This window comes from Coccidioides immitis, assembly GCF_000149335.2.
Source record: "Coccidioides immitis RS genomic scaffold supercont3.1, whole genome shotgun sequence".
NCBI lineage: Eukaryota > Fungi > Ascomycota > Eurotiomycetes > Onygenales > Onygenaceae > Coccidioides > Coccidioides immitis.
This window is the reverse complement of record NW_004504310.1, coordinates 3,959,373-3,981,925: the sequence shown is the minus strand read 5'-3', so window position 1 is coordinate 3,981,925 and position 22,553 is coordinate 3,959,373. Positions and strand designations below refer to the sequence as shown.

Below are 22,553 nucleotides of genomic sequence, written 5' to 3'. Positions count from 1 at the left end.
GCGCAAGCCAGTGTTGCCAGAGAATTTGCCCAAGCACCTGAACCGGGGGGGCGCTGCTATATCAATACAATTTCATTATCTAATGTCGCTATAATGTACATGAGCAATCATTCCTACCAACCCTGCAAATTCGATAGGGCTCTGGAGGTGCGCCAAACGCCATGAAGAGCAAGGTAACAGTCCATAACTTCAAGCCTTAGCTTTTCCCTTTCCCTTAATACCAGCAGAGTCATCGCTATCATTATTAGAAGGTTCTTTATCTTCGTTTTCGTCACTGAGAAATTCCTCGTCGTCATCATCATCATCAAAACCGATAAATCGTCTAGCCGGACGAGATGCTTTTGAGCCGTTGCCAGTTTCCATAGGACTTTCGCTCCCGACATCTTCCATCTCACTGTCCTCACTTGCACTAACAGAGCCTCCACTTCCACTACTTTCGCCTGGGCTCGTGCTCGATCCAGCAAGCAAACTTCCGGCGAGGTTATCCTTCCAGATTCCCTCTTTCATCGCACGCAAAACAGCCTCACGGGCCTTTTCTCCCGCTTCCTCTTTATCTTCCATCCATTCACCGTCAACCTTCCCTTTCCCATCCCCATTGCGTATCTCAGCTTCTCTTTTCTCGGTCAGCTCGACAATCATCTCCCACCTTTTCCTCCGCGCTTCCTTCTCCTTCCTCTCCATCTCGGGTTTCAAAGCAAGATACTCGGCCAAAGCTTTGGCTTCTTTTACAGTACGTAAGCGCCGTCCGTCCAGGTTGCGATTCGAACCATTGTCCTCGCCCTGGGCTCCCTTTCGGCGACTGGACATTCGGCCTCCAGCAGCACGGAGCTGGGAGCCGAAACCACCCTTGCCTCCATATACGCGAACGCTGAGGCGGACGGGAAGGAATGTGGAAGGACCATCAACGGATTCGGTTAGGAAGTTGGCGAGTTTGTCAGAAGAGTATGGTCGCAGTTCGGTGCTGTCGGTGGTGGTTAGAACAAGGGAGGGAGATTGAAGAGATAATGACGCCGGAAGCCTTGAGTCGATTCTCTCAGTGAGATCAGCAACTGTTGAGATTGATGAGATAGGAATAGATAGCGTCGAAGGCAGCGAGAGACCTGGGAACGAAGAAAGGAGCACGTTAATCGTCGAAGGCGCCATGGTGGCGGCGTTCAGTGTTCCTTGCGGCTGCGTATCAGGATGACAGAAAGCTAGTCAATCCTATTCAGCGAATTCAATCTTCTTCGCAGTTTAAGCAAATATATTGGCGGTGACTCCACTACACGAGAGACGATGAAGGTTGTGTATATGGAGTAACTATTCCGTAGTCAAGTGATGGTGCTGACATCAATTGCTGGCTCATGATGCTCCGCTTCGTCATTTACAGGGCTGGTTAGCGCCGCCAAGTAAAACTCAATATCACGTGAACATCCCGATGCGGCGAGCTAGGGCAAAGGGCTAGCGAACCCTAACACACTTGATAAGACCATCGAAAGCCAAAGCTTCAAGACCAGCACTTCAATCAACCCACTGCAAGTACTGAGTCGCGTTGTCAAAGCGATTCCCCGAAGTACGCCAGGAACTCGCGACAATGTATGTCAAGATCTCGTACCCTATTCCGCGCAGAATGAGCACTAATGGAAGTTCGCAGGCTTATCCCAAAGGCTGACCGCAAGAAGATCCACGAGTACCTCTTCCGTGGTATGTAGCCTTTACAGCAGTACATTACATGCTGTTTCAGAATGGCGGACAAGTACTAAAACTCCACCTTTCTAGAGGGTGTGCTCGTAGCGAAGAAGGACTTCAACCTTCCCAAGCACTCTGACATTGACACCAAGAACCTCTATGTATGGCCTCTCTATCTCCCGGTTTGAACCCCGTATACTCACAGCCGCATTCTACAGGTCATCAAGGCTTGCCAGTCCCTTACTTCCCGTGGCTACGTCAAGACCCGCTTCTCCTGGCAATACTACTACTACACCTTGACCCCCGAGGGTCTCGAGTACCTCCGTGAATGGCTCCACTTGCCTGCTGAGATCGTTCCCGCTACGCACATCAAGCAGCAGCGTTCTCATGCTCCTCCACGCGGCATGATGGGCGGCGAGGGTGAGCGCGAGAGACGCCCTGGTCCCCGTGGCGATCGTCCTCCTCGTGGTGACGGTGGTTACAGACGCCGTGAGCAGGGTGAGGGTAAGGAGGGCGGTGCTCCTGGAGACTTCGCTCCTTCTTTCCGTGGATTCGGCCGTGGTCGCGGTGCTCCACCATCCTAGATGAACTGATTTATCTTTGAACTTGTGGATGGGGAGCGGTGGTTACGGTCACTCGTACCTGGTTAGTGGCCGTTCCGCACATCAGCCTAAAACAAGTGATATTGGGATATGTCGGGTCTTGAGTCGATGAAACTTCAATGTGTTATAAGTACTCGTCATGCTGTTTTAAGTCGCCTATTTTATTATGACGGCGCTACGACGAGTTCAAAATATAATGAAACATCGACTAGAAACAATCCTCTTTGCTTCTGCTAATTCCAAGTGTAATTGACATGCTCACGAGTAGTGTTCCGCTAGTGCTTAGCTGCTGAATCTCTTCCGATCATATCTCACCACTGCTTGCAAGAGGACAGACGCGCCATCCACACATTCCTCGGCAGTGGAGAACTCCTCTGGATGGTGGCTAACTCCATCTCTGCAAGGGACAAATACCATACTAGTCGGTACCCTTTTGGACGTAAAGACGCTGTCGTGGCCGGCGCCACTGCGAATTGTCCGATACATCGACTCCGGATTTGGGGAGTCGGAAACCACTGCCTTTGTTGCTTCTGTCACACACTCGATGCAGTCGGGGTGGAATTTGATCGCAGGGCTATCAAAATCCAACTGCCATTCAACACGGCAAGGTTTTCCAATGTTCTTTCCCTCCTCCGCGGCAATAGCATCGAACTCCTTCCTCAGCTCGTTATCCAATACGTCTACATTTTCAGATTCCGGTCCACGGATATCGAGACTGAAGCTGACGAATCCAGGAACGGTATTCACGCTGCCGGGTTTGATCTCGACAATCCCAACGCTAGCAAGGCAGCCAAGCTTTTGCGCGATCTCTCGGGCACGTACCATCATTTTCGCCGAGGCATACAGAGCATCCGCACGGTGCTCGAAGGACGTTGTTCCGGTATGACAGTCACGGCCGGTTACATTTATCCGGTACCAACGATATGCCTGCACTGCGGTCACTACGCCAACACGCTGGCCAGATGTGATCAAGTGAGGGCCCTGCTCGATATGTAGCTCAAAATGGGCAGCCATTGGTGTGGCATTGTAAGAGCATGGTACAGTACCCAGATAATTGATTTTCTCCAGTGCAGACTTCATTGATTCAGGAGACGATGCAGCCGATGGAAGAGAGGCCACAGTAGGAACTTCGAAGAGATTATGAGCTGCCGATAGAGGAATGCATTCTGCCCAGACCCCCGAAGAGACCATGCTCATTGGAAATCGAGCTCCCTCCTCACTGTTAGGCGCGATTAGTTCTATAGGTCGACAATATCGGAGTCATGAAAACAATATACTAACTTTGTCCAATTGACAACCCCGACGCCGCCTTCAGTCTCAATGCCGTTCTCTTCAAGCACCTTTAACATCTCAATACCCGCACATACTCCTAGAATCCCATCGTATCTTCCTCCCGTTGGTTGGGTATCCAAATGGCTTCCAACAAACGTTGGGGGAACGTCCTGTCGTCGACCTGGACGAACAGCAAACATATTCCCCATCGCATCGACAGTAACCTTGCAGCCAAGTGCCTCGGTCGTTTCCTTGAACCAGTCTCGAACTTGCTTATCCTCCTGAGATAAGGCAAGCCGCGCCATCCCCGTATCCGTCGGTTTGCTGATTCAATCCGATGTAGTTAGCACCACGTTTCTGACCACGTCAACCCAACAGAGAGAAACTAGCGGGTGTGTAGCCCTGTGGGAACGTCGCTCATCTAACTCAACAGCTAATTCCGGGATTAAGAGAGGGATATCACCTACTCTCCCCATCTTATCCCAGTTCCCCATTGACAACTGTTATGGATATACTTCTGTAGTCTTTCTTTGTTGGCACGCAACGCCGCGACGTCAGCGTTCGATAGCTCGGTCGTCAACATGGCTCGTGGACAAGTTACAGAATACAATTGAATATAACTAGCAGCCGGCTTTCTAGTGCAGTAAGTAAAGTGATATTTGGCAACACGAAAGGAGTGAGTAACGGGTATCCGCGAGAAAGATGTATGGAAGAGTGACCTCAATGACAGCGACATGTTGAACTATGTGGGGAATGCGGCAGCATTTATCTTTCTCTGGGGTTTCGATGCCGATAGTCATCCGGGGTAACTAAAGTGACTGAGCTTCCCACTCGGCAGACGACGACAACGCCAGAGTTGATACGATTGGGTCCATTAAGCGTTTTCTCCATAGGAGATACGAGCCCGTTGGAGAACGGGACTCCGTTCGGCGTGAAGGCTGCGAAGAGAAGCGCCGCCTGAGCCGAAGGTTTAAATCTGGCCGTAGACCACGATAGACTGAGACCATGGAATTAATGCCGCCCTTGTCATCGAGCAAGCCTGGATGCTTTGCTCCTGGCGCCAGCACTCCGTACTAGTAGGTTCGGTTGATTGTGAACGATTGAGGGGCAACTTCGGATACTGTTGGGGGGAGTTATGAGGGGCAACCCGCCCCGTTATGTGCACGGCATAACGGTTGTTTCCACGACAAAACCCAACCCATTGCCCAGCGAAAAGTGCTCCATCACTTGAATGGCATTCGAGGGAGGAAATTTTTGGCAAGAGAGTAGACTTAAAATATCAAAAACAAAGACGATGGATTGCAAAACATGAAAGATTTCGTGGTGAAATCTTTAAAAAAAGTATAAAATTATCGACCGACTATTGTCGATAGTGATTCCAAAGATTGAGGAGCGGAGTGTATTGGGCAAAGCCACGGCCATCTCTGGTAAAAGGCAAGAAATGGATTCTGAGCTAGCTTGTCCCACTCCTCCTAATTATGGAGCGCAATGCCTTATAAACTTGGTGTTTCCAACGGTGACCTCAAGATCGCGCGTTCGAATCCCGTCGCCATCACCAACAATCAACCCGTCGTTTTGTTCCACCCCAAAATCCACACGGGGGTTTAAAACCACGGACACACAATTATTATCCCCACTTCTACCGCCCCTCAACTTCTGAGTTCCATTGAATGCTTGCACTCACCTCGCCATCGCAGAAAGATTCATTTGTTCCTATCTGGTCTTCGATCTCTATAATTTGTTAGCCATGTCTGCCGCTTCTGCCGCCTGTATTTTCTGCAGGATCATCAAGGGTAAGCTAGCAACGGCTTCCCGTGCCCAAAGGTCCCCATTGACATCATACTTCCCGCAGCCCTTCTATTGCCGGGATGTCGCGCTTTTGTGAATTAATTTCTGACAGCGCCTTAGGAGAAATCCCTTGCATGAAGCTCTTTGAGAGCGAAAGGGTGCTGGCATTCCTCGACATTCAGCCACTGAGCCGAGGACATGCGGTTCGTTCTTCCATACCAGTTGTCTGACTTGAAACATCACTCGCATCTGCCTCGATACCGTGACAAGTTATGGCACCGCACGATAGTTAGATCAACGTGCCGAGTTCCCAAAGGGCCATTTATTAACGTATCTTCTTTTCACCACCAGCTCGTAATCCCCAAATACCACGGTGCCAAGCTCACTGACATCCCCGATCAAGACCTCACCGAGCTGCTGGTAAGCAAAGCGCGCCCCTCTCGCCGCCCCAAACTCACATTTTTTACGCCACAATGCGTATCTCGGCAACAATTGGGCTAAAAAGAGCGAATCCACAGCCCGTCGCTAAGAAAATTGCCCTCGCCGCTGGGGCATCGGATTTCAATATCCTTCAAAACAATGGCAAGATTGCTCATCAATTCGTCGATCATGTAAGCTTCATCTCCCTCAAAACACCGGAACCAAAAATGGACAATGTTAATCTTTTTATAGGTCCATTTCCATATGGTAAGAAAAACATTTTGTCCCTGGTGCGCACCTTTGGTGCTGCCTAAGTTGTCAGTTGTATCCCAAGGAACTGGTTAACGATGGCGACCTAGATTCCGAAACCAAACGAGACCGAAGGTCTCACCGTAGGCTGGCCCGCGAAGGACGCGGATATGGACTCTCTTAAGGAGCTCTGCAACGAACTTAAATCAAAAATGTAAAGTAAAACTCTTTAAGAAGCATCCTCTGTGCTTGAGGGAGTATCTGATCCTCAAATACATCTCTCGAGCGCGTCTACAAATCTATGTTGTAGTTTCAAAGCGGAAATAAAAATTGAAACAGCTGGGAGAAAACGTCGTCTTCGCGAGGGAATATGTATGTACTTTGCACAAAAACACCTTGGTGTTCATTTATTTTTTTGTATCAGAGAAGAATCTTCCAGGAGAAGGAGCGCAGGATAGAGAGCACAGGAGAGGCGAGTTTAATGTACAGGACCAGTCCTATATGCTTCAAGTCACGTAATCAAAGGGGAATCAACTGTATGCCATCCGTTTTCTCCATAATCCGACGGTTTAGGAAAGAAAAGCAACCATGCAAAGGTCCCGAACCAAGTAAAAATGTAATCAAGCAAAAGAATGAGTACGACTTTCCGATCTCTTTGCCCACGATAGGGCCACAGAGATAATTAGCATCAAGCTTCTGAGCAAACGTTCCTGAAAAGAAGCCAAGGCTAAATGCCGTGTTGAGTGGTCGAAGAAGTTAGAACAAAGAGGAGAGAACAAGAGCGACAATCGACTTCAACTTCTAGTCGACTTCATCGCCATCACTATCAACAAGAATCTGTCTCGTGGTGACAATTTCAAAGCTGCGCTTCTCGGAAATATGAGTCTTGAGACTATCTGCTCTGGATGATGGAGCTTTCTTGGCTTCGCGGCGTGGAATAGCGCCGAGGCGGTCGTATAGAGATCGTGCCCGCACGAATGGGTCAAGGTACCAATAGTTGTCATGCAATTGCGAAGCAATGTTGTTTCGCGTTTTCATAAGTTCCGCTGATTCGGCCATTGCAGAGGCGCCATTTGTTGATATCCATGACTTCGTAGCAAGCTGGAACTCAGCGGCGTATTGGAACCGTTTGCTGATCAAGGTCTCCATCGCTTTGGTATCCTCCTGCCTTGAATTTTCCCCTACTTCCGGTTCGATATATTTATATGTATATGGGTTGTCACCACCCATTTCCTTGATGAGCTGGCTACGTGAAACATATGCTTCAAGGTCCTCAGCGGTCTTTGTGAAATGGACTTTAGCAGCAACGACTGGATCTAACCAGCCTTTGATGACAGTCCAAATACCTGTAGATATGTTTAGTATTTCACATGTGAGATATTAGTTGAATGTGCCATACCGGAAAATATCCATGGGGCTTTGTGCACAAGAATCACACCAAGACTCTCAGGGTAGTTAGCTTCGAAGCACTTGATCATGAACTTTACTGGAGCATAGTCCTATGGTTGACAATCAATATGAAGGTCTCGAACATAGCGAGGGACGTGGGCCGTCTTACCATGTTTGCGAGAGAAAAGTCGGTCATGTCAAAGATAAGGGCCTTTTGGTCAAATTAGCATACATGTTTGCCGTGAAGGCGTTGGGAGACCCACAGCTGTCTCCGCCGGCTTTTCCAATAATAATCTTGACGTTTCGATCAGATAGACAGTGTAATTTTCTAGTGCCGCTTCGGAATGTATTCCAGCCTTGTGCAGTCTCACTCTAATGTAACAGACTGGTCTGCCGGCTTTGTCCTTCCCATGTATAAAGCTCTCGCCAAGTCGGAGTAAATTCATGAAGTCTTCGGAATCCTTTTTAATCGCGGGATCGCTGCTTCTTGTTCCTTCAAGGGCGCCAGCGTCTCCAACTTTCATGATCTTCTCTTCAAGATTAATGGCTTTGGCTCTCCAGTGTAGGGCAGATATTAACATGATCATCGCCCGATTCACGTCCCATTTCCGGGCGCGAAGGAAGCGGAGTAGAAGGGCATCAGGGTGGTCTTGCTTCACCATACTCCAAAACGCAATTCTTAACTGTTCTGGTGTATGGGTGGAGAGAGCATCGTAAAACTCCTTGGTTTGGCCATATTTATCTTCGACATCGGAAGATTTCACACCATTCTCTTCAGCATTGCCATCTTTTTTACCAAACAGGCCGAGTTTGCGCTTAGGCTTCTTCGGGTCGGAAGCAGTGTCGCTAGGCGATGTTGGTGGAGTCGGCTGCCTCTCTTCTGGGGAATCTGCAACTCCGAATAATTTAAAAAGCGCGCCCCAGAATTCTTTTAGCTTCGCTTCCTCCTCCAACGTAAGATTGCCGACGTGGCCGGTAGGGATTTGCTCAGTCATAGTTTGTAGAATCTCAGGGTTTTGCAGCTCGTCGGCGAAAGACTCGTCGTGTATCTTAACTATCTTAGGGTCCCCAAATGGCCAAATACTCGTATATGAATTGCTCAATGCTAGACCGCCGCACAAAAGAACTAGCGAAATCGAAAATGTCCAGAGAGAGGATGCTTTCGAGGTAGCAACGGTGGAAGAACGAGGGACGAATGTCAGGACGTGATAGCGAGAGACAATAGGGCTGATTTTGGTGCTGGAGGCCTGCCTATCCTTGAGCCAAAACCGGGTGTCCGCGCGTCGTTTGCCAAACTGGAATGCTGCCTTGAGCTGAGAAGGTAGCACACGGCGCAGAAAACAAGCACTCATTCACAAAAACAACAAACGATAGGATAGCGAGTGACGGGCGAGTGTCAACGAAATGTCCTTTTCCTTTTCCTTTTATTTTTATTTTTACTTTTTTTTTTTTTTTTTTTTTTTTCCCCGTTGGGGAGCGGAAGAAAAGTTATAGACTAAGTCGGCGAGGAGGGAGCGAAGGCGGCGGCGGCGGCGGCGGCAAAGGAGGGGCAATCGAGTGCACTGCCGGGGTTGGTGGGAACACCAACGTGGCTTGGAAACGGTGGGACGGAAGATGAAAAAACCTTTTGGCGGACAGGGAGGGTTTTCGTACCTGGAACCGTCAACCAGACTGCCGTCTTTCGATATCGCTCACTTTTTCGCCATCCAACCTTCGGCGCCTCTGCGCGCGCTGGCAGAAGTCTTCCCAGAACAACCCGAAGCTCACCGCCCCACGTGACCCGGTTCTGGATGGACAAAAATAGCAGCAGCCCGAAGTCAATCGGTGTAGCTCTGGAAACCCGCAGACGACGGGGAGCTGGCCCGAGGACTACGTCAGTGGAAGGGTGTGGTTCGACTTTTTTTTTTTTCAAGTTCCCCATTCCTTTCACATAACGTGTATACAGTTCAAGGGAAATTTTGAGAAAAATGGAATCAAGTGGCCGACGGTCGACCTCACGCCCGAGACCTTCCTCCCGTCCAACTACACCCCTCCGTCCGAGCTCAAGATCGTCTCTCCGTGAACAGAGCTTTGGAGGCAGCCTGGGCGGTTCACATTCGATGCAGCCGGCGATCAATGCTCTAGAACCACAATTCGCAGAGCTCTCCGATTCCATGGCTGACCTGGAAGCTAATTTCATGCACCTCCAACTCCTACATGAGAGTCTTTCCCGTTTCAGTGAAAGCTTTGCTAGCTTCTTGTATGGGTTGAACATGAACGCGTTTTGCGTTGATTTTCCGGAGGCTAGCTTTGTCCTTTCATAATGGCAGAGATGCGATGGCATTGCTGACAGCTGCACTAGGCCCCTGTCCCAGACTCATTTCGGCGAGCAAAGGAGGCTGCCGGTGAGTTAGTCGTCATCCTGATCGGCGAGAGGCAAGAGAAAAGAAAAAAGAGGCACATAAAATCTAACATTTCCATATTTAGCGGAATCCCCCCCAACTCCCGAGCCAACCCAGCCTGAAGTCGATCCCGAAACCACTTTCTTGTAAGTTCTTCTCCATTACTAGGTCCATGTCCGAGGCTAATGTATCCGTGCCAGGACAACCGATACGTCTTTCGTCGATAATCCGCCCACGTCCTTGAAACAGTGCTCGAAGTTCTCTGCACCAGGCGCCTCCACGACTTCGCCAACAACGGGTGCAAGTCGAGGAGGTGCAAGAGGTCGGTACACTACAAGAGGGACCACGGGCCGGCAGCAACGAGGGAGCGGCCTAGCAAGGCCTCGGGGAAGAGGAGTTCGCTGACTCCCACAACATCGGCTCTACCGAACACTATCCCTTTGTTTGGCTTAAAAATAGAGCATAAGTGCTGTTTGTATGCACTTTGTCACCGTTCAAGAACCGTGGCTTTCACTGGATCTGCGGCCCGAGAACTCTTTTTTTTCTTTTCTATTTTGACGAAATGGTGGAAAGGTATACGCGCTACGCGCTGAAACCTCACGGCTACCACCCAACGTCCGAAATATTTGGCACCAAGGGCCATCTGCGGGGGCAATAACTCCAAAACAAGCATTTCCCGCTTTGGGCTCCGGGGATGTCCATGGAGTTTCGCTGCAATGGCCTATGAAGGCTCGAAATTTTGCCACGAATATACTTTGGTTGAGTGGAGCCACTGGCTCCAATGAATAGGTTCAATACGAGAATGCTAGCAATATCGCATTTATCACCCTGTCATACGCTGTATAGCTTTAATCTCTCTCTAGCATTATGATCCCCATAGTGTCATTTCAGACGGGCGATTCGGGAGAAAGAGTAAGGTCTTGCGGTTGGTGCCTTGATCTAGATACTATTTTCTAAACGTGACGAGATCGAACATAAGTAGCGTTAAAAAGAGAGAACCATCCTTCAAGGCAAAAACACAAGACGAAAAAAAAAAAAAGTCCCTATTACCGTATTGATACATTGAATCTTCATTCAAACGCGTAATTCATCAACCGGAACTACTATGCCTTAAAGAGAGCGCAAGGTATAGAATAACAGATAAGCGTCGGCATCCAGCACCTCCGCCTCAGTAGCCCACGTAACTCGATCATCGTTGAACTTAAACCACTATTACCTCGTAGTCAGCGTCTGTTCAACACAATCGAAAAAGATCGCCGCGAATACACAAGACACTGTTAGCTTACCAGTTCGCCCTGCCGGCAATAAGCAAGATAGTGACCAGAGTCAATGTCCCCTATGTGGACTACCACACTTAGCAAGTCATAGGTATACTTCAAGACATTTTTAGAGTGAGAGCGTGTGGTGTACGGCGCCATGTTTATCGACAGCGGGAAAGAAACTTTGGCGTCTACCTTCTCCGAGACGGAGCGATGTCGCTCAAACCGCTGGATTAGAAGTATCAGCAATTTGTATCGTAAAGGCCAAGGTAACGGCATACGAACCTTGAGCTGCATGCATAATATCACCGGCAAATTTCGAAGTCTAAGTTGCTTCGTAGCCCCTTGCGGTGTTCCGCACCAGCTGCAACTGTAATCGCTCGCAGGCAATTCTTCAGGAGCTGTGTAGCTCTCTAAGCAGCCGTTGAGGGTTGGCGTCGTATCCGACTCTCCAGGCGTCCAATGCAATGCTTTCTTCTTCCTCTGTACCTGGAAAGCAAGACTTAGGTCCATGATTGGGTCTTCAGTGCGGTTTGTGTTTCCACAGTTATGGCAAGTCACGCTGCTTTGCAACTTGCCGAAAAAGGCTTTATGGAAGAAGCATCGGCATCTCTGGTCATATCCGTCAACTCGATCCTCGGCTGTGGCATGGAGTTTATTGACAAGAAACTGATAGAATTCATGGGCATCTTGTTGTTGATACCCGGCAAGGTCCTACAAGCGAGGGAAGTCAGTTGATATCCCACTGGTGATTTTCTTTCAGAAGAAACTTACAGGGGATGATTGCCATGAACTCAACAGCAGATTCAGGCAGTTGAATCCTTCTTGTTTTTCATCGTTATTAAATTCTGCGAATGTCTCTGCAACTTGGCACACAAAACAGTTCGCCTCGGAACAGTCATAGATGCGATGACCGTGTCCGAGAAAATAAGATGTGAGCAGGGGCTCATGGAACAATGTCTGCATAATAACGTTCATGTAACACGTCTGGCCAAGGTTATACAAGCCTCTCACGCCATCCTTCCCACAGAGTCGTTTGCTACTGTTAGATGTCAAGTAGGAAGCGTCCTCTGTATCAGGGTTGGCTAGAGTCTCAGCAATAGTGCGCTTCTCTGAAGTCGAATCCGTGCGCCGGATTATTCTAGACGTATCCCATAGTACCCTGTCCACCTCACTGTCGTATATGAAGTCATCACAGCCTTGACACCATATTGACCCACTTCGGCAATCAGCGACTTTTGCCGATTCGTTAGCGAAACCATCAAATTGAATTAAGCATAACCATTCTCACAGAATAAATGACCGGTCATCTCCCGATGAGCCGCTCGACCGTCCCGCGATCGACTAACCGGGCAGTGCAGGCACTGATATAATGGTTTGAAAGACAACCGTCGTGTGGAAGCGGAGCGTGGCTGAGGAAGCTCCCGGAACACTTGAGGTAGCGAGGACTGGGATTCCCGCACAAGGAGAAGGGAGTCGTAGAACTGGCCAGCAGTTCTAGAGTTGCTCTCAAATATTTCCCTGAGGTGTTCTATTCAGGTCAGCGACTGCTTATCCTCAACAGATCGCGAAGTGAAGCTATACCACAGCCAAATTCTGGTGTCACGCTAATAACAGCGTCTGCCATGCTGCTATAAAACGAAAAAAGGCCAGAATTCAGGTCGAGTCCAGGATAGTTAAAAGGAAAAAGTGACTGAGACCTCAAGTGATAAGATGATCAGAAAGACATGGAGAGGAAGAATAAGATACTGATAAAGCTGGGCTAAGTAGATCTAGTGCTCTGTTGGTGCTGATTTGCTGCTACAGCAAATCAATCCTTCAATAAAATAGACCAACTCAATAAAAAAAAGGTATTAGAGCTAGGGACAAGTCTCATATGCTGTAATAAATGGAACGGTATCGGGTGTGGATGACCTCAGGCTGATATCGAGATCAAGGTACCAGTAGCCAACCCGTTACCAAGGAACAAAGTGAAGCTAAAACCTGAACCTCTTGCAACAACACAACACTCTGTCTACAATAAGGGATAAATCTTGACATCTTTGAAAACCCAGACTCCTTTCCAAAGTGCTCTTCCACAAGTGATGACAACCTTGTCAATCTTGATATCACGTGATCCTAGTGTGATTTCCGTCTGGCAAACCTGGAGAACCTCACCTTTCTCTTCTGTTGAGCCTTGCTTGACTCAGTGCCTTCAGTCTCAGAAGAATTTTCACTCTGTCAACTTTTGTTTCTGTATTTCTCTCTGCAGAGATGAGCAATACTCAATCAGGGTGCTAAGCACTGCAGTTTCTCCTTTTCACGTTTCGCTCTACCATATAACCTGTGTCATGAATTAAGAGTTTCAAATCGCCTCTTACTGTTTCTTGTCCACTTCCACTTATAGGGTGTGGAAGTCACCCTCTTAGAATATGAATATTCTTTGACACACAGTTGATTTTCGTTCCAAAATAATCCGTGGTACCATAGCTCTCAAAAGTTCTCTTTGGCGCATACCTTGCTTTGGATGGATAGGAAGTGACGCAAAACGGACAATTCAATGAGAATGATTACATATTTTCTCTTTCCCAGACCCTATTCTTACATGATCCTCTGCTTTAATCGTCTCAAAGATAAAGGAAGCCCATGTTGGCGCCCTTCTCTACAATAAGGTGTGCATCTTTAGGAATCATTAAGCCTAGTAGCTAGTGATCGGCTCACCCGGGTTAAAGTGAAATACCTGCATTGTTTTACCCCTACAGAGATGTGACCCTAATTCATGCATCAAGCTGGTGTTTCATGGTTTTCCCTTATTAACACAAAAGTGTAGGGCTGTCAAGCCCTTATATACATGAAAATTGCCAAGGACAGACCTAGAATATGACCATGAGCATATTAGACCTGCAGATCTTTTGCTAGAGTCACAGAAATCGTCAGTATAACAAAAAAAGACATTTACTTGCAACACTAACTGTCGGTGAAAGTGTGTTGTGGTAAGCCCACATTATAATTAGGCTGTGGTCGAGGGATTTTAGAGGGATGCGATTGCCATAGCATTCATGGAACCCTTTGACGAGACTTGCAGAGGGCAGAAAAGAAAATCAACGACTTGGGCGGCTTTTGTTCTGGATTCTCATGCGTTGATTCGAGTGAATCCTCATCGCCAATTCTCACACACACACACACACACACACACATATTATATATATATATGCAGGTACGTGCTCTCAGAACTCCAGGATCCTTTAAGGAAACTGTACATTTACGCCTTTTAGATGCTTGAACTCCAAGTATGGCATGCTCTCCATGGAATGATGTATCAGAAGATAGCCGTGGATAGCCCAGATGGATTCAAAACTGGCCAGATCACCGTCATACGGTCCCAAATAGACAAGGGCTTTCGTCTGTTAAATAGAAATAGAAATCGAAACTCCGCTCCGGGTTACGAGGCGAAATCGAAGAGTAAGAACCATTCAAAAACCAGCAAATATATCTCTTATGAGCAAGCTATTTATTTTACTATTACTGTGTCAGGTGTAGCAAGATTGTAGACTGACTTTTTCTTTGGATAGGTTTGGTAGGGTGGTGTGTAGGACATTATCAACAAACCCGTTCACCAAAATTGCACAAGACCACAGCTCTACTGCATCATGTGAGTCTGTCCATACAAGTTTTGGAGATGGTTATTGCATCATCGCTTCTCAGGATTCCATCGATCATTTTGATTGATGGTTGCCCTGGATATAGATGTTATAAATGGGAACAGACTAGGCCAAACAAAAGCAGGCTGTATTCGCGACGAATCCCTTCTGCTGCGATAGGTCAAGAGATGCAGAGCTGTCCATCTTCGAAAGGATGCACAGAAAGCTTGGTATCAGCCTTTGGAGACAGAACGATTTAACCCCGTCCGAATAATTGGTCGTTTTCTTGCCCCTCCCACAAAGAAAAAGGAAAAATGTTGCAAGTAATCGCTAGTTGCCTAGTCGCCGACCCAGTGTATGAGCCGTGAGGGGGTTCTCTATGACTCCTTCCCGCCCCTTGTAAAATAAATGCGGTTGGTTAGAGGGAATGTCGGAGCTTCAGGGGTGCGAAGCGCTCCGTGCAAAAACAGCCAGCTCGGGATTTGAGGCATGTGTCCCGGATTGAAGGAGGAGCCCGATATATATGTCGATTTAGCGGCCAGGGATATCTTATGAAAATTACTGCTAGGACATCTCTCGAACGAAACTCAGCCAATATCTTGCTTGTGTACTCCGTACACCGTAGTCAGTTACATATGTATCCCATCCTGTTAGCTGGTATGTGATGGAATATCATCTTCAGTACGGAGTATTGCATTCTCAAATGGAGAGTCAGAGTCAGGCTATTATCCCACGGGGTTCGTCTGGCGGATGCACGCCGACTTTGGTGTATGACAACGCTCAGGACATACATATGTCCAGTACATACAATGTACGAACAAGGGACCTGGTACACCGTTTCTGAGCCAAAGGCAGGTTGCGACGCAGTGTTTTATGGGGCGATCTTCAGCACAAAAATTTTAGCGCCTTTTCTCCCCCCCCCCCCCCCCCCCCCCCCCCCAAATCCGGAGTCAGAGTGCCGTGTATTCCGACACGGGGCCCAGAGAATCCGTCTTGACGAGGGAGCCGTTTGCCGCGAGGCGTGCTGAGTGGAGCCCGATATGAGGAAATTGGCGCGAAAAAAAACTGCCTAAAAGTGTCGGGAGGAAAAATTATGAATTTGGACTGATATGCATGTATCCGACGTCACTTGGAATGTATTATGCTCTGGAACTACTTCCGAGTCCTCCGTATAGTACATCCAATCGAGGGAGGAAGAATTCTCAGATGGCCAGCCCGCATCGCTTCATCTGGCTAACTAGGTAATAGTTAGAGGCGACACGTCGCCAGACGGATTCCCAAACCTGATATCAAATGTTCTCCTGGCCTTACTGCAGGAATTCCCATGAACATGTAAAATACCAGGACTCGGTCTTGCATCGTGCCCGTCATGCTCAAAATCCCACCTGGGCGCGTGATGCTCTGGATTAGTGAGCCGGATGCTGTTGTTAATCTATGTCCGACCGACCGCTTGGATCCCCCCTGCTGTCGTTGGGAGGGTGAGCTGTCAAGCCCCGCAGGCTGCACGTATGTGTGTACAAACATCCAGTACAGTAGTGACTTGATCAAATAAGCTCTCGGTATACGAAATGAGTACGAAGTCCACATGTATCGGATGTCGTGTCAATGTCAGCCCGCGTCTGCCTGAGCTCTTGGAACCGAGTGAGGAGAGAGGCATGAGGACGCTGGAATGCAAGCGGTATCATTGCCGAAGTGAGTCAAGTCCTCATCCCACGCCCTTGACTTGCCCATCTCGGCCACCGATAACTGCGATTACGAGTCCCTTGAGCTAGGGGCCGAGGATGACTATTTACAGCAGAGTGAGGGGAAACCATCATCATCCAGCCTCCAGTTTGGCATCAATATCCATAAAATTACCGCAGCATTACAGTTTGTTACGAGCCATGGCGGCCTGCGGAAGAACCGGGACCGGCGTCACTGGTGGTTTTAAAAGGAAAAGTGTGCGGATGACAAATGCTTCCTTCGTGGCTGGACCTTGCGAAATCCGAGCTGCAGGGCCTATCAAGAGCTTTCAAGAAAAAGCATGAAAGAGGACAGCCTACTTTGATATCATTGCACTTGAAGTGCGGAGAGCGGATAGAACCGACAGTTAACCATGCATGTTTTTGCTGTGTCGGACAACAAGCATGGATGGAAGTACTCTACATGCCCACATCGAGTACAGAATACCTAGCCGTCTATCCGCCTACCTGGGCCCATATTCTCAAGACCGGTTAGGCGGGCCAAGTGTTTCTGTCAAGCCTGACAGGGTTGGCACCGTGCAGGGCGGGAGAGGCCCAGGTCATGCGGAGCTAACAAACGATGAATCTCCCCACCACGTTTAGCGTCATCGACCGGTGATGTCGACGCGGATCATCGCATGGATAAAATTCGCTATGGTGGTTATCCTGGCAGTTTTTTGCCGGACAAGCCTCCACATGCACGGAAAGACGGGTGTCAGATCGGGGATACTCTGCTTGCTCTTGGGAGAATACACTGAAGAATGTCTTGTGTGGGAGTTTCATCTTTCGAGTTGTCTCCAGCCTCATCCCCGGAAAACTTCAGGAACTGATCAGAACAAGCTTTGCCGTCTTTCGGTTCTTTTCCCTGAGAAGCTTTGATGCATGGAAATTGTTCCTGCAAATAATCATGAGCTCTTATGGGATTGACTAATTATTTGGCAACGAGGTACCCAACGACTAACCCAAACCCCCTCCAGAGCTTAATTTTGTTTATCAAGGCCGAACTCTGGCCGCCTCTAGAAAGCTCCGACCTGTTCGTTCGGACGACACTCAGCTCATTAATAATAGCCCAGCTCCGCTCTTTCTCTTGTCTTCTTTTTGTGAAGCTAATATTTCCATCTTCTTCTTTGCTCTTTCATTCTCCCTTCGTTTGAAACGACTGCTTTCTCTCATATACTTGTATGGTTTGCTTTATCTTGCCGCGAAGCTGCAGCGACCCTCGCTTGGATCCCCAGCAGCCATTCTCTTGCCAGACTGGAAATCGATCCCAGCTACGGAGTACTCTTCTTCGCTAATGCTGCGGCTATCTACTTTCCCTGCCCGTCTGGGCGTGTTTTTATTCCTCCTGTCCTTCGGAGTAAACGCACAGCCGCATGGTAACGAACATGGCTCCATGGACATGCACAGCGGGATGCCTGCAGGCGCTAGCCCATCAATGAGTACGAGCGCGAAAGTTGCCGAGCCTTCTGGCCCAATAAGTTACTTCGCCCACGGAGAACATTTTGGAGTTATCCTGGGTCACATCGTTCTTATGGTACTTGCTTGGTTCTTCATCCTTCCGATTGGTATGGATAGGGAAGCCTCCGGGTCGATTCTACACATGCTAATTGCATTTACAATCCAGGTGTCATGTTCAGCGTTGCGCGATCTCACCTCGCTCTCCCCGTTCAATTCCTCTTCCTCGTCGTCAATGCGGTCGGACTGCTCCTGGGCATTATCTACAACACCCAAACTCCGGACCTCTATGTGAATAATTCTCACCATAAAATTGGGTGGATCGCTACCTGGGTCATGATCGCTGAAGTCGTCATGGGTCTGCTCTTTGCTTATTCGGGGAGAAACAGGTATGTTGCGGGTAGCGCCTATGAAAGGCTTGCTTTCCTCCCAGTATCGCAGGATACGCCACAGGATAGCCGGGCCTCATACTCCCGTGGAGATTATCAATATCGCTGGTCGGGAGATAGCGGGCAGGGTACCGAGAGATGCTCTTCGTCTTTGCGTAGCCCTCGATCTAGCTCGATGGAGCGAGGGCGTAGCCTATCTCGGGGCAATGATGTCGACGATTTCGAGGAGAAGCCAATCAACGAGGCTGGCGATATCACTAGACCACGAAAATTTTTAGGATCTCGCTTCCTGGACAAGTATCTCGCGCACCGTATTCCAGGTCTACTCTCTCAGCGCGCTCTTAATATTTTAAAGGCGATATATGTTATTATCGAGAGAACTATTCTTCCCCTTGGCTTCATTGCACTGGTTAGTGGTGGAGTTACCTATGGCGGCATATTTGTAAGTTCAGACTGTAAGGAAAGTAAAATGGCCAGCTGTCGATAAAGCTGACAGTCCATGCACAGAGAGGCAACAACATCTTCAATGGTCTTGCCCACTTTATCAAAGGAGGTATTTTCCTGTGGTATGGGCTTCTCACATTGGGAAGATGGCTTGGGTGCTTTGCCGACTTTGGATGGGCATGGAACATCAAGCCATCCCGTGCCATTGTTGGATGGAAATCCAGGGTACCTACCGGTGAATTCACCGAGTCTCTTGTTATTTTCCTTTACGGATCTAGCAACGTATTCCTTGAACATTTAGCTGCCTGGGGAGGAGCTTGGACTGCGCAAGATCTGGAGCACGTGTCGATTTCGATAATGTTTTTTGGTGGAGGATTGGTGAGTTGGGCAATTGTTGCTTGAAAGGATCTCTAAAACTAACGGCCGAGTCAGTGCGGTATGCTTTCAGAGTCACAACGTGTTCGGGATTGGATAAATATGAGTGTGCTCCCTGCGCCAACCAATGTTGAACAGCCCGCCAAGGACGAGGTATGGCAAGCGCCGAAGACGCAGAGACTATCACTCAACCCGATGCCTGCCATAGTGATACTTTTGTTGGGCTTGATGATGAGTTCGCACCATCAAGCTAGTATGGTTTCGACGATGGTGCATTCGCAGTGGGGAATGCTCCTCGTTGGATTTTCCATGGCTCGTGCAGTCACCTATATCATCCTTTACCTCAATCCACCAAGTTCGTTGCTACCATCCCGACCACCCTCTGAGCTTGTCGCGTCGTTCTGTCTTATTTCTGGCGGGCTTATCTTTATGCTGAGCGTAAGTGTAACCTCGAGGGCGATGAAGGTTTTAAGGGCCGTTTCACTGATAGCCACTAGACCAAGGATATCATCGAAGTAATGATTCACTACGACTTGAACGCAATGTTTGTGTTTACAGTTGCAATGGGCTTCACTGCCTTTGTGATGGCCTGGGAGATCGTCACCATCTCTCTAAAGGCGTGGGCATCAAAGAAGACTGCTCCTCCGTCTCCTCAGGACCTCCACTTTCCGGAGTGAAAAATGAACATTGTTACTGGCTCAAAGTTGATGCGCAATTGATCTTTTATTTATTCCCTGGCTTTTCATTTACTTGGATTGCCCTAGTTTTATACCCCTTATCGAGTTGGTTCATCTTGTTGCGATTTTTGGGTTGTCACCTCTAAAGGTAAGTATGAATTTTTTGCGAAAAAGGCAACCAAAAAAAAAAAAAAAAAAAAAAAAAAAGGCCCAATGTGGAGGTGAAAGGGAAGCTTAAGCATTGAAATGATTATGTATTTATGATAATGATAGTCTCTACTCAAATGTAACTACGTATTAACAAGTTCATATTCATCCAGCACCTGATAGTCTACCTCGTAGATTTTGTGAATTTGCTTGATAGTAGGAGATTTCATGGGTCCACGGTTATGATGGCCGGGTCCTAGAGATTCTGATCGGCTTTACAAAATGGACTCGGCTGGCGCATGAAACTGTGAGTAGCACAGCTTATCCAGTAGCATAGACCACTGTAGAGATTAATCCAAATGTGTTTCTGTACCTCGATACGGAGGACATACTTTTGATACGGGGCCAGGGATGTTCTTGGCGCGGGCTTCCACATCACGCTTTTGAGTTTACCGAACTAAGCTTTCCAGCGGCCAACCAAGCTAACGATCTAGGGAGCTGAGTGAACCTAACCGCATGGGTTATTGATCTCCGTCCAAAGATTTTACAAACCTCCAAGGACCCTGCTTTCTTGCAATGTGGATTTTCTTGCGTGGGAGAATTGGCCTTTCTTTTGGTGGAGGAGAGACATTCTTTATTCTTCAGTCGCTAACGAGTTTCTCGAGGCCAATTACGCATTCACCATCTGCCGTGCGTTCCCCTATCGAAGTTGCTTGGATTGGGATGAGACGCTCAGGTTCGGATGGGATTATCAACGCAGAGATCTTAAAGTAATATAGGGATATTTCCTGTCGTATTCGATTCTATTCAGAATCCTTGGATTGGCGGAGTGTGAGGTGCGTTCGCTTGCCAGAAAGCTCGACCACTTCTCCCGCCCAACTCTTTTCTCCCACCGCGATTGTATTACGGCCGACATTAGTTTGTGCTTTTCGAAAGCACTCCATCTTTGATTAATTTCCTTTCTTTATTCTCCGATCTACCTTCTCTATCCGCATCGTGCTCCGACACCCCTCCGTTCGACGGTCCGAAGATAAAATGCCGCTAGCATTCCCCCCTCTCCCCTTCAGCCCTACACGGCTTCGATCGTACATACTCCGCCTCCCGCTTTTCACCAGAACTGTCCTAATAGCTATCGTCACCCTTTGCCTTTTGGATTTACAGCCGGCATGGAGCGTGGCGCGCTGGGGAGCATTGAAGCCGAGTGAAGTTAGCCTTATGAGCAGTAGGTATACACCCTGTGTCTTTTGGTATGATTTTGGAGAAAAGGACGTTTGCCTTGCTGACGAGGAGTGTTCAATGATTTCTTCACGGTTTAGTGCACCGTCTTAATACGTATCCAATCGTCCACCAGGGGTTTATTCACGCGTTTTTAAATATCTTGGCGCTGACGCCGCTGCTGGAGAGATTCGAGGCTGAATATGGAACGCTTACTTCGCTGGCTATGTTCTTTGGACGTAAGTCGTTATTCTCGGCACCTGAGATTGATCGAAAGGATGGAGGCTGACCTGCGATTTTAGCGCTATCGACTTTCCCTGGAGGCTTATATATACTCGTCGAGAAATGTATATTCCGCCAAGATACTGCTATTTTAGGATCAAGGTGCGCTTTTGAAGAGGGGCTTTTATATGGGCGCTGCTAATAGAGGGACATGTAGTATTTGGGTGTTTTTGCTACTTGCATCAGAAGCAATGAAGACCTACGCTTCAAACCCTCACTTCAGGTTCGTTGGGTCTGTTCTTTTTGAATGCTTTCTTTGCAGGCATCACTGACTCATTGGCAGTCTGGGGACGTATAAGATTCCAACGTGGGCAACGCCACTGATTGGAACGATCTTCGTTTCCGCATTGATTCCGAACACTAGTTTCGTGGGCCACTTGTGCGGAATTGCCGTTGGATACGCCCGTAAGGGTTTCTCACACCCTGTTTTGGGGGAGAATCATTGCTGACTTTGTTTCGTAGTCGGACTTGGCTACCTAAAAATCCTTTTCCCTCCAGAGAAAATCCTACGATGGGTTGAAAGCAAATTGAACCTTCTGGGGATCCTCCCACACTACGTGTCGGTAGATCAGAAAACGTATGGGCGCTACGGAATATTGCCCACGGGCAATTCTTCCAGTGGCCCGGGCACGACAATGAGTTACTTTGGATCTACTCAGCGTTTAGGGCCGTAAATGGGTCTATTTTGAAAATGTCAGTCGCTCGGCATTTTACTCCATGCTTTTCACAAACATTAGCTCCCGATGCTGCCTTTGATATTGCATCTGAAAAAGAATATTGAAGTGCGATTAGAAAGGATTGAGGAAGAGCATACTCTTCATGTATATGGTTAGCTGAACTGCGTACTTATCTTTTTAATAATGATCTATGAAAAGTAATTTCCCGACGGCGACGGATCGGGTCCTTGCACAAAGTCGGGCTCTATATGCTACTGAACATTCCACGCTTGTGTTACCTTTCCATTGATAGTTTCATGTAGAATAATTTGCCGATGACAGTTAGTTAATGAATTGATCAAATGCACGCAGGAATAGTGCAAATAGAATGAGCACCAGAGGTCCTCGACGCGGGAACACCGTGAGCTGAGGTAAACTCCTATTCATTGACTAGTTAACTACTCCCGTACTCCGTAGTTAAATTCTGTATGGGATTCCAAATACACCTTGGTCACATGATATAGTGAGCATTGCTTGTCATGTG

General features: G+C 48.1%; 11 protein-coding genes across 11 annotated transcripts; 7 read left to right on the top strand and 4 right to left on the bottom strand.

The window, feature by feature from the left end:
* Positions 1-49: 49 nt before the first annotated feature.
* Positions 50-1,313, bottom strand: CIMG_10800 (uncharacterized protein). The gene has a single exon (XM_012358904.1). It carries the CDS (start codon positions 1,141-1,143, stop codon positions 190-192), a length of 954 nt encoding a protein of 317 aa, XP_012214327.1. The 5' UTR covers positions 1,144-1,313; the 3' UTR covers positions 50-189.
* Positions 1,314-1,518: 205 nt separating this feature from the next.
* Positions 1,519-2,505, top strand: CIMG_01699 (40S ribosomal protein S10-A). The gene is made up of 4 exons (XM_001247927.2): positions 1,519-1,575; positions 1,634-1,683; positions 1,759-1,829; positions 1,887-2,505. Coding segments are annotated over exons 1-4 (489 nt in total). The 5' UTR covers positions 1,519-1,573; the 3' UTR covers positions 2,253-2,505.
* CIMG_01700 (hydantoinase/carbamoylase family amidase) lies at positions 2,480-4,823 on the bottom strand. Its single transcript, XM_001247928.2, has 3 exons — positions 4,010-4,823; positions 3,552-3,866; positions 2,480-3,489 (listed from the first exon to the last, which is right to left on the bottom strand). Exons 1-3 carry the CDS (start codon positions 4,276-4,278, stop codon positions 2,553-2,555), a joined length of 1,521 nt encoding a protein of 506 aa, XP_001247929.1. The 5' UTR covers positions 4,279-4,823; the 3' UTR covers positions 2,480-2,552.
* Positions 4,824-5,254: 431 nt separating this feature from the next.
* Positions 5,255-6,503, top strand: CIMG_01701 (HIT domain-containing protein). The gene is made up of 6 exons (XM_001247929.2): positions 5,255-5,335; positions 5,451-5,533; positions 5,682-5,750; positions 5,849-5,941; positions 6,003-6,017; positions 6,110-6,503. Exons 1-6 carry the CDS (start codon positions 5,290-5,292, stop codon positions 6,215-6,217), a joined length of 414 nt encoding a protein of 137 aa, XP_001247930.2. The 5' UTR covers positions 5,255-5,289; the 3' UTR covers positions 6,218-6,503.
* CIMG_01702 (CRAL/TRIO domain-containing protein) lies at positions 6,376-9,072 on the bottom strand. Its single transcript, XM_001247930.2, has 4 exons — positions 7,652-9,072; positions 7,558-7,599; positions 7,399-7,498; positions 6,376-7,345 (listed from the first exon to the last, which is right to left on the bottom strand). Exons 1-4 carry the CDS (start codon positions 8,738-8,740, stop codon positions 6,801-6,803), a joined length of 1,776 nt encoding a protein of 591 aa, XP_001247931.1. The 5' UTR covers positions 8,741-9,072; the 3' UTR covers positions 6,376-6,800.
* Positions 9,073-9,304: 232 nt separating this feature from the next.
* On the top strand, positions 9,305-10,706 carry CIMG_01703 (DASH complex subunit DAM1). The gene is made up of 4 exons (XM_001247931.2): positions 9,305-9,670; positions 9,730-9,772; positions 9,855-9,915; positions 9,970-10,706. Exons 1-4 carry the CDS (start codon positions 9,356-9,358, stop codon positions 10,172-10,174), a joined length of 624 nt encoding a protein of 207 aa, XP_001247932.1. The 5' UTR covers positions 9,305-9,355; the 3' UTR covers positions 10,175-10,706.
* Positions 10,684-12,983, bottom strand: CIMG_01704 (ubiquitin C-terminal hydrolase). Its single transcript, XM_001247932.2, has 6 exons — positions 12,613-12,983; positions 12,320-12,559; positions 11,803-12,263; positions 11,314-11,742; positions 11,056-11,256; positions 10,684-10,978 (listed from the first exon to the last, which is right to left on the bottom strand). Exons 1-6 carry the CDS (start codon positions 12,653-12,655, stop codon positions 10,880-10,882), a joined length of 1,473 nt encoding a protein of 490 aa, XP_001247933.1. The 5' UTR covers positions 12,656-12,983; the 3' UTR covers positions 10,684-10,879.
* Positions 12,984-14,218: 1,235 nt separating this feature from the next.
* On the top strand, positions 14,219-14,975 carry CIMG_10801 (uncharacterized protein; the record flags this gene model as incomplete). The annotated part of the gene is made up of 4 exons (XM_012358905.1): positions 14,219-14,224; positions 14,283-14,469; positions 14,589-14,659; positions 14,829-14,975. The coding sequence occupies 4 exons, from the start codon at positions 14,219-14,221 to the stop codon at positions 14,973-14,975; spliced, it is 411 nt and encodes a 136-aa protein (XP_012214328.1).
* A 1,215-nt stretch (positions 14,976-16,190) lies between these two features.
* On the top strand, positions 16,191-17,018 carry CIMG_12764 (uncharacterized protein). The gene has a single exon (XM_004445710.1). It carries the CDS (start codon positions 16,602-16,604, stop codon positions 16,863-16,865), a length of 264 nt encoding a protein of 87 aa, XP_004445767.1. The 5' UTR covers positions 16,191-16,601; the 3' UTR covers positions 16,866-17,018.
* A 49-nt stretch (positions 17,019-17,067) lies between these two features.
* Positions 17,068-19,919, top strand: CIMG_01706 (uncharacterized protein). The gene is made up of 5 exons (XM_001247934.2): positions 17,068-17,934; positions 17,994-18,655; positions 18,721-19,035; positions 19,090-19,470; positions 19,530-19,919. Exons 1-5 carry the CDS (start codon positions 17,664-17,666, stop codon positions 19,707-19,709), a joined length of 1,809 nt encoding a protein of 602 aa, XP_001247935.2. The 5' UTR covers positions 17,068-17,663; the 3' UTR covers positions 19,710-19,919.
* Positions 19,920-20,404: 485 nt separating this feature from the next.
* CIMG_01707 (rhomboid protein 2) lies at positions 20,405-22,266 on the top strand. Its single transcript, XM_001247935.2, has 6 exons — positions 20,405-21,078; positions 21,173-21,310; positions 21,374-21,455; positions 21,511-21,576; positions 21,637-21,758; positions 21,816-22,266. The coding sequence occupies exons 1-6, from the start codon at positions 20,892-20,894 to the stop codon at positions 22,025-22,027; spliced, it is 807 nt and encodes a 268-aa protein (XP_001247936.1). The 5' UTR covers positions 20,405-20,891; the 3' UTR covers positions 22,028-22,266.
* Positions 22,267-22,553: the final 287 nt, after the last annotated feature.

What these genes read in the sequence shown, in the direction of transcription:
- CIMG_01702 (XM_001247930.2), bottom strand. Translation starts at nt 8,740, where the DNA reads ATGAGTGCTTGTTTTCTGCGCCGTGTGCTACCTTCTCAGCTCAAGGCA. An exon ending in AAAAGCCGGCGGAGACAGCT is followed by an intron (nt 7,600 to 7,651) that starts GTGGGTCTCCCA and finishes TTTGACCAAAAG; the next exon opens with GCCCTTATCTTTGACATGAC. An exon ending in AGCCCCATGGATATTTTCCG is followed by an intron (nt 7,346 to 7,398) that starts GTATGGCACATT and finishes ACATATCTACAG; the next exon opens with GTATTTGGACTGTCATCAAA.
- CIMG_01706 (XM_001247934.2), top strand. Translation starts at nt 17,664, where the DNA reads ATGCTGCGGCTATCTACTTTCCCTGCCCGTCTGGGCGTGTTTTTATTC. An exon ending in GTTCTTCATCCTTCCGATTG is followed by an intron (nt 17,935 to 17,993) that starts GTATGGATAGGG and finishes TTTACAATCCAG; the next exon opens with GTGTCATGTTCAGCGTTGCG. An exon ending in TTACCTATGGCGGCATATTT is followed by an intron (nt 18,656 to 18,720) that starts GTAAGTTCAGAC and finishes GTCCATGCACAG; the next exon opens with AGAGGCAACAACATCTTCAA.
- CIMG_10800 (XM_012358904.1), bottom strand. Translation starts at nt 1,143, where the DNA reads ATGGCGCCTTCGACGATTAACGTGCTCCTTTCTTCGTTCCCAGGTCTC.
- CIMG_01703 (XM_001247931.2), top strand. Translation starts at nt 9,356, where the DNA reads ATGGAATCAAGTGGCCGACGGTCGACCTCACGCCCGAGACCTTCCTCC. An exon ending in TTTGCGTTGATTTTCCGGAG is followed by an intron (nt 9,671 to 9,729) that starts GCTAGCTTTGTC and finishes CAGCTGCACTAG; the next exon opens with GCCCCTGTCCCAGACTCATT. An exon ending in GCGAGCAAAGGAGGCTGCCG is followed by an intron (nt 9,773 to 9,854) that starts GTGAGTTAGTCG and finishes TTCCATATTTAG; the next exon opens with CGGAATCCCCCCCAACTCCC.
- CIMG_01700 (XM_001247928.2), bottom strand. Translation starts at nt 4,278, where the DNA reads ATGTCGCTGTCATTGAGGTCACTCTTCCATACATCTTTCTCGCGGATA. An exon ending in ACTGGGATAAGATGGGGAGA is followed by an intron (nt 3,867 to 4,009) that starts GTAGGTGATATC and finishes GGATTGAATCAG; the next exon opens with CAAACCGACGGATACGGGGA. An exon ending in GGGGTTGTCAATTGGACAAA is followed by an intron (nt 3,490 to 3,551) that starts GTTAGTATATTG and finishes CGCGCCTAACAG; the next exon opens with TGAGGAGGGAGCTCGATTTC.
- CIMG_01704 (XM_001247932.2), bottom strand. Translation starts at nt 12,655, where the DNA reads ATGGCAGACGCTGTTATTAGCGTGACACCAGAATTTGGCTGTG. An exon ending in GACACCAGAATTTGGCTGTG is followed by an intron (nt 12,560 to 12,612) that starts GTATAGCTTCAC and finishes TGACCTGAATAG; the next exon opens with AACACCTCAGGGAAATATTT. An exon ending in TATTATGCATGCAGCTCAAG is followed by an intron (nt 11,257 to 11,313) that starts GTTCGTATGCCG and finishes CTTCTAATCCAG; the next exon opens with CGGTTTGAGCGACATCGCTC.
- CIMG_01707 (XM_001247935.2), top strand. Translation starts at nt 20,892, where the DNA reads ATGCCGCTAGCATTCCCCCCTCTCCCCTTCAGCCCTACACGGCTTCGA. An exon ending in ACTGCTATTTTAGGATCAAG is followed by an intron (nt 21,456 to 21,510) that starts GTGCGCTTTTGA and finishes AGGGACATGTAG; the next exon opens with TATTTGGGTGTTTTTGCTAC. An exon ending in GCTTCAAACCCTCACTTCAG is followed by an intron (nt 21,577 to 21,636) that starts GTTCGTTGGGTC and finishes ACTCATTGGCAG; the next exon opens with TCTGGGGACGTATAAGATTC.
- CIMG_12764 (XM_004445710.1), top strand. Translation starts at nt 16,602, where the DNA reads ATGCTTCCTTCGTGGCTGGACCTTGCGAAATCCGAGCTGCAGGGCCTA.
- CIMG_01701 (XM_001247929.2), top strand. Translation starts at nt 5,290, where the DNA reads ATGTCTGCCGCTTCTGCCGCCTGTATTTTCTGCAGGATCATCAAGG. An exon ending in CACTGAGCCGAGGACATGCG is followed by an intron (nt 5,534 to 5,681) that starts GTTCGTTCTTCC and finishes TTTCACCACCAG; the next exon opens with CTCGTAATCCCCAAATACCA. An exon ending in AAGACCTCACCGAGCTGCTG is followed by an intron (nt 5,751 to 5,848) that starts GTAAGCAAAGCG and finishes GCGAATCCACAG; the next exon opens with CCCGTCGCTAAGAAAATTGC.
- CIMG_01699 (XM_001247927.2), top strand. An exon ending in CCACGAGTACCTCTTCCGTG is followed by an intron (nt 1,684 to 1,758) that starts GTATGTAGCCTT and finishes CCACCTTTCTAG; the next exon opens with AGGGTGTGCTCGTAGCGAAG. An exon ending in TTGACACCAAGAACCTCTAT is followed by an intron (nt 1,830 to 1,886) that starts GTATGGCCTCTC and finishes CGCATTCTACAG; the next exon opens with GTCATCAAGGCTTGCCAGTC.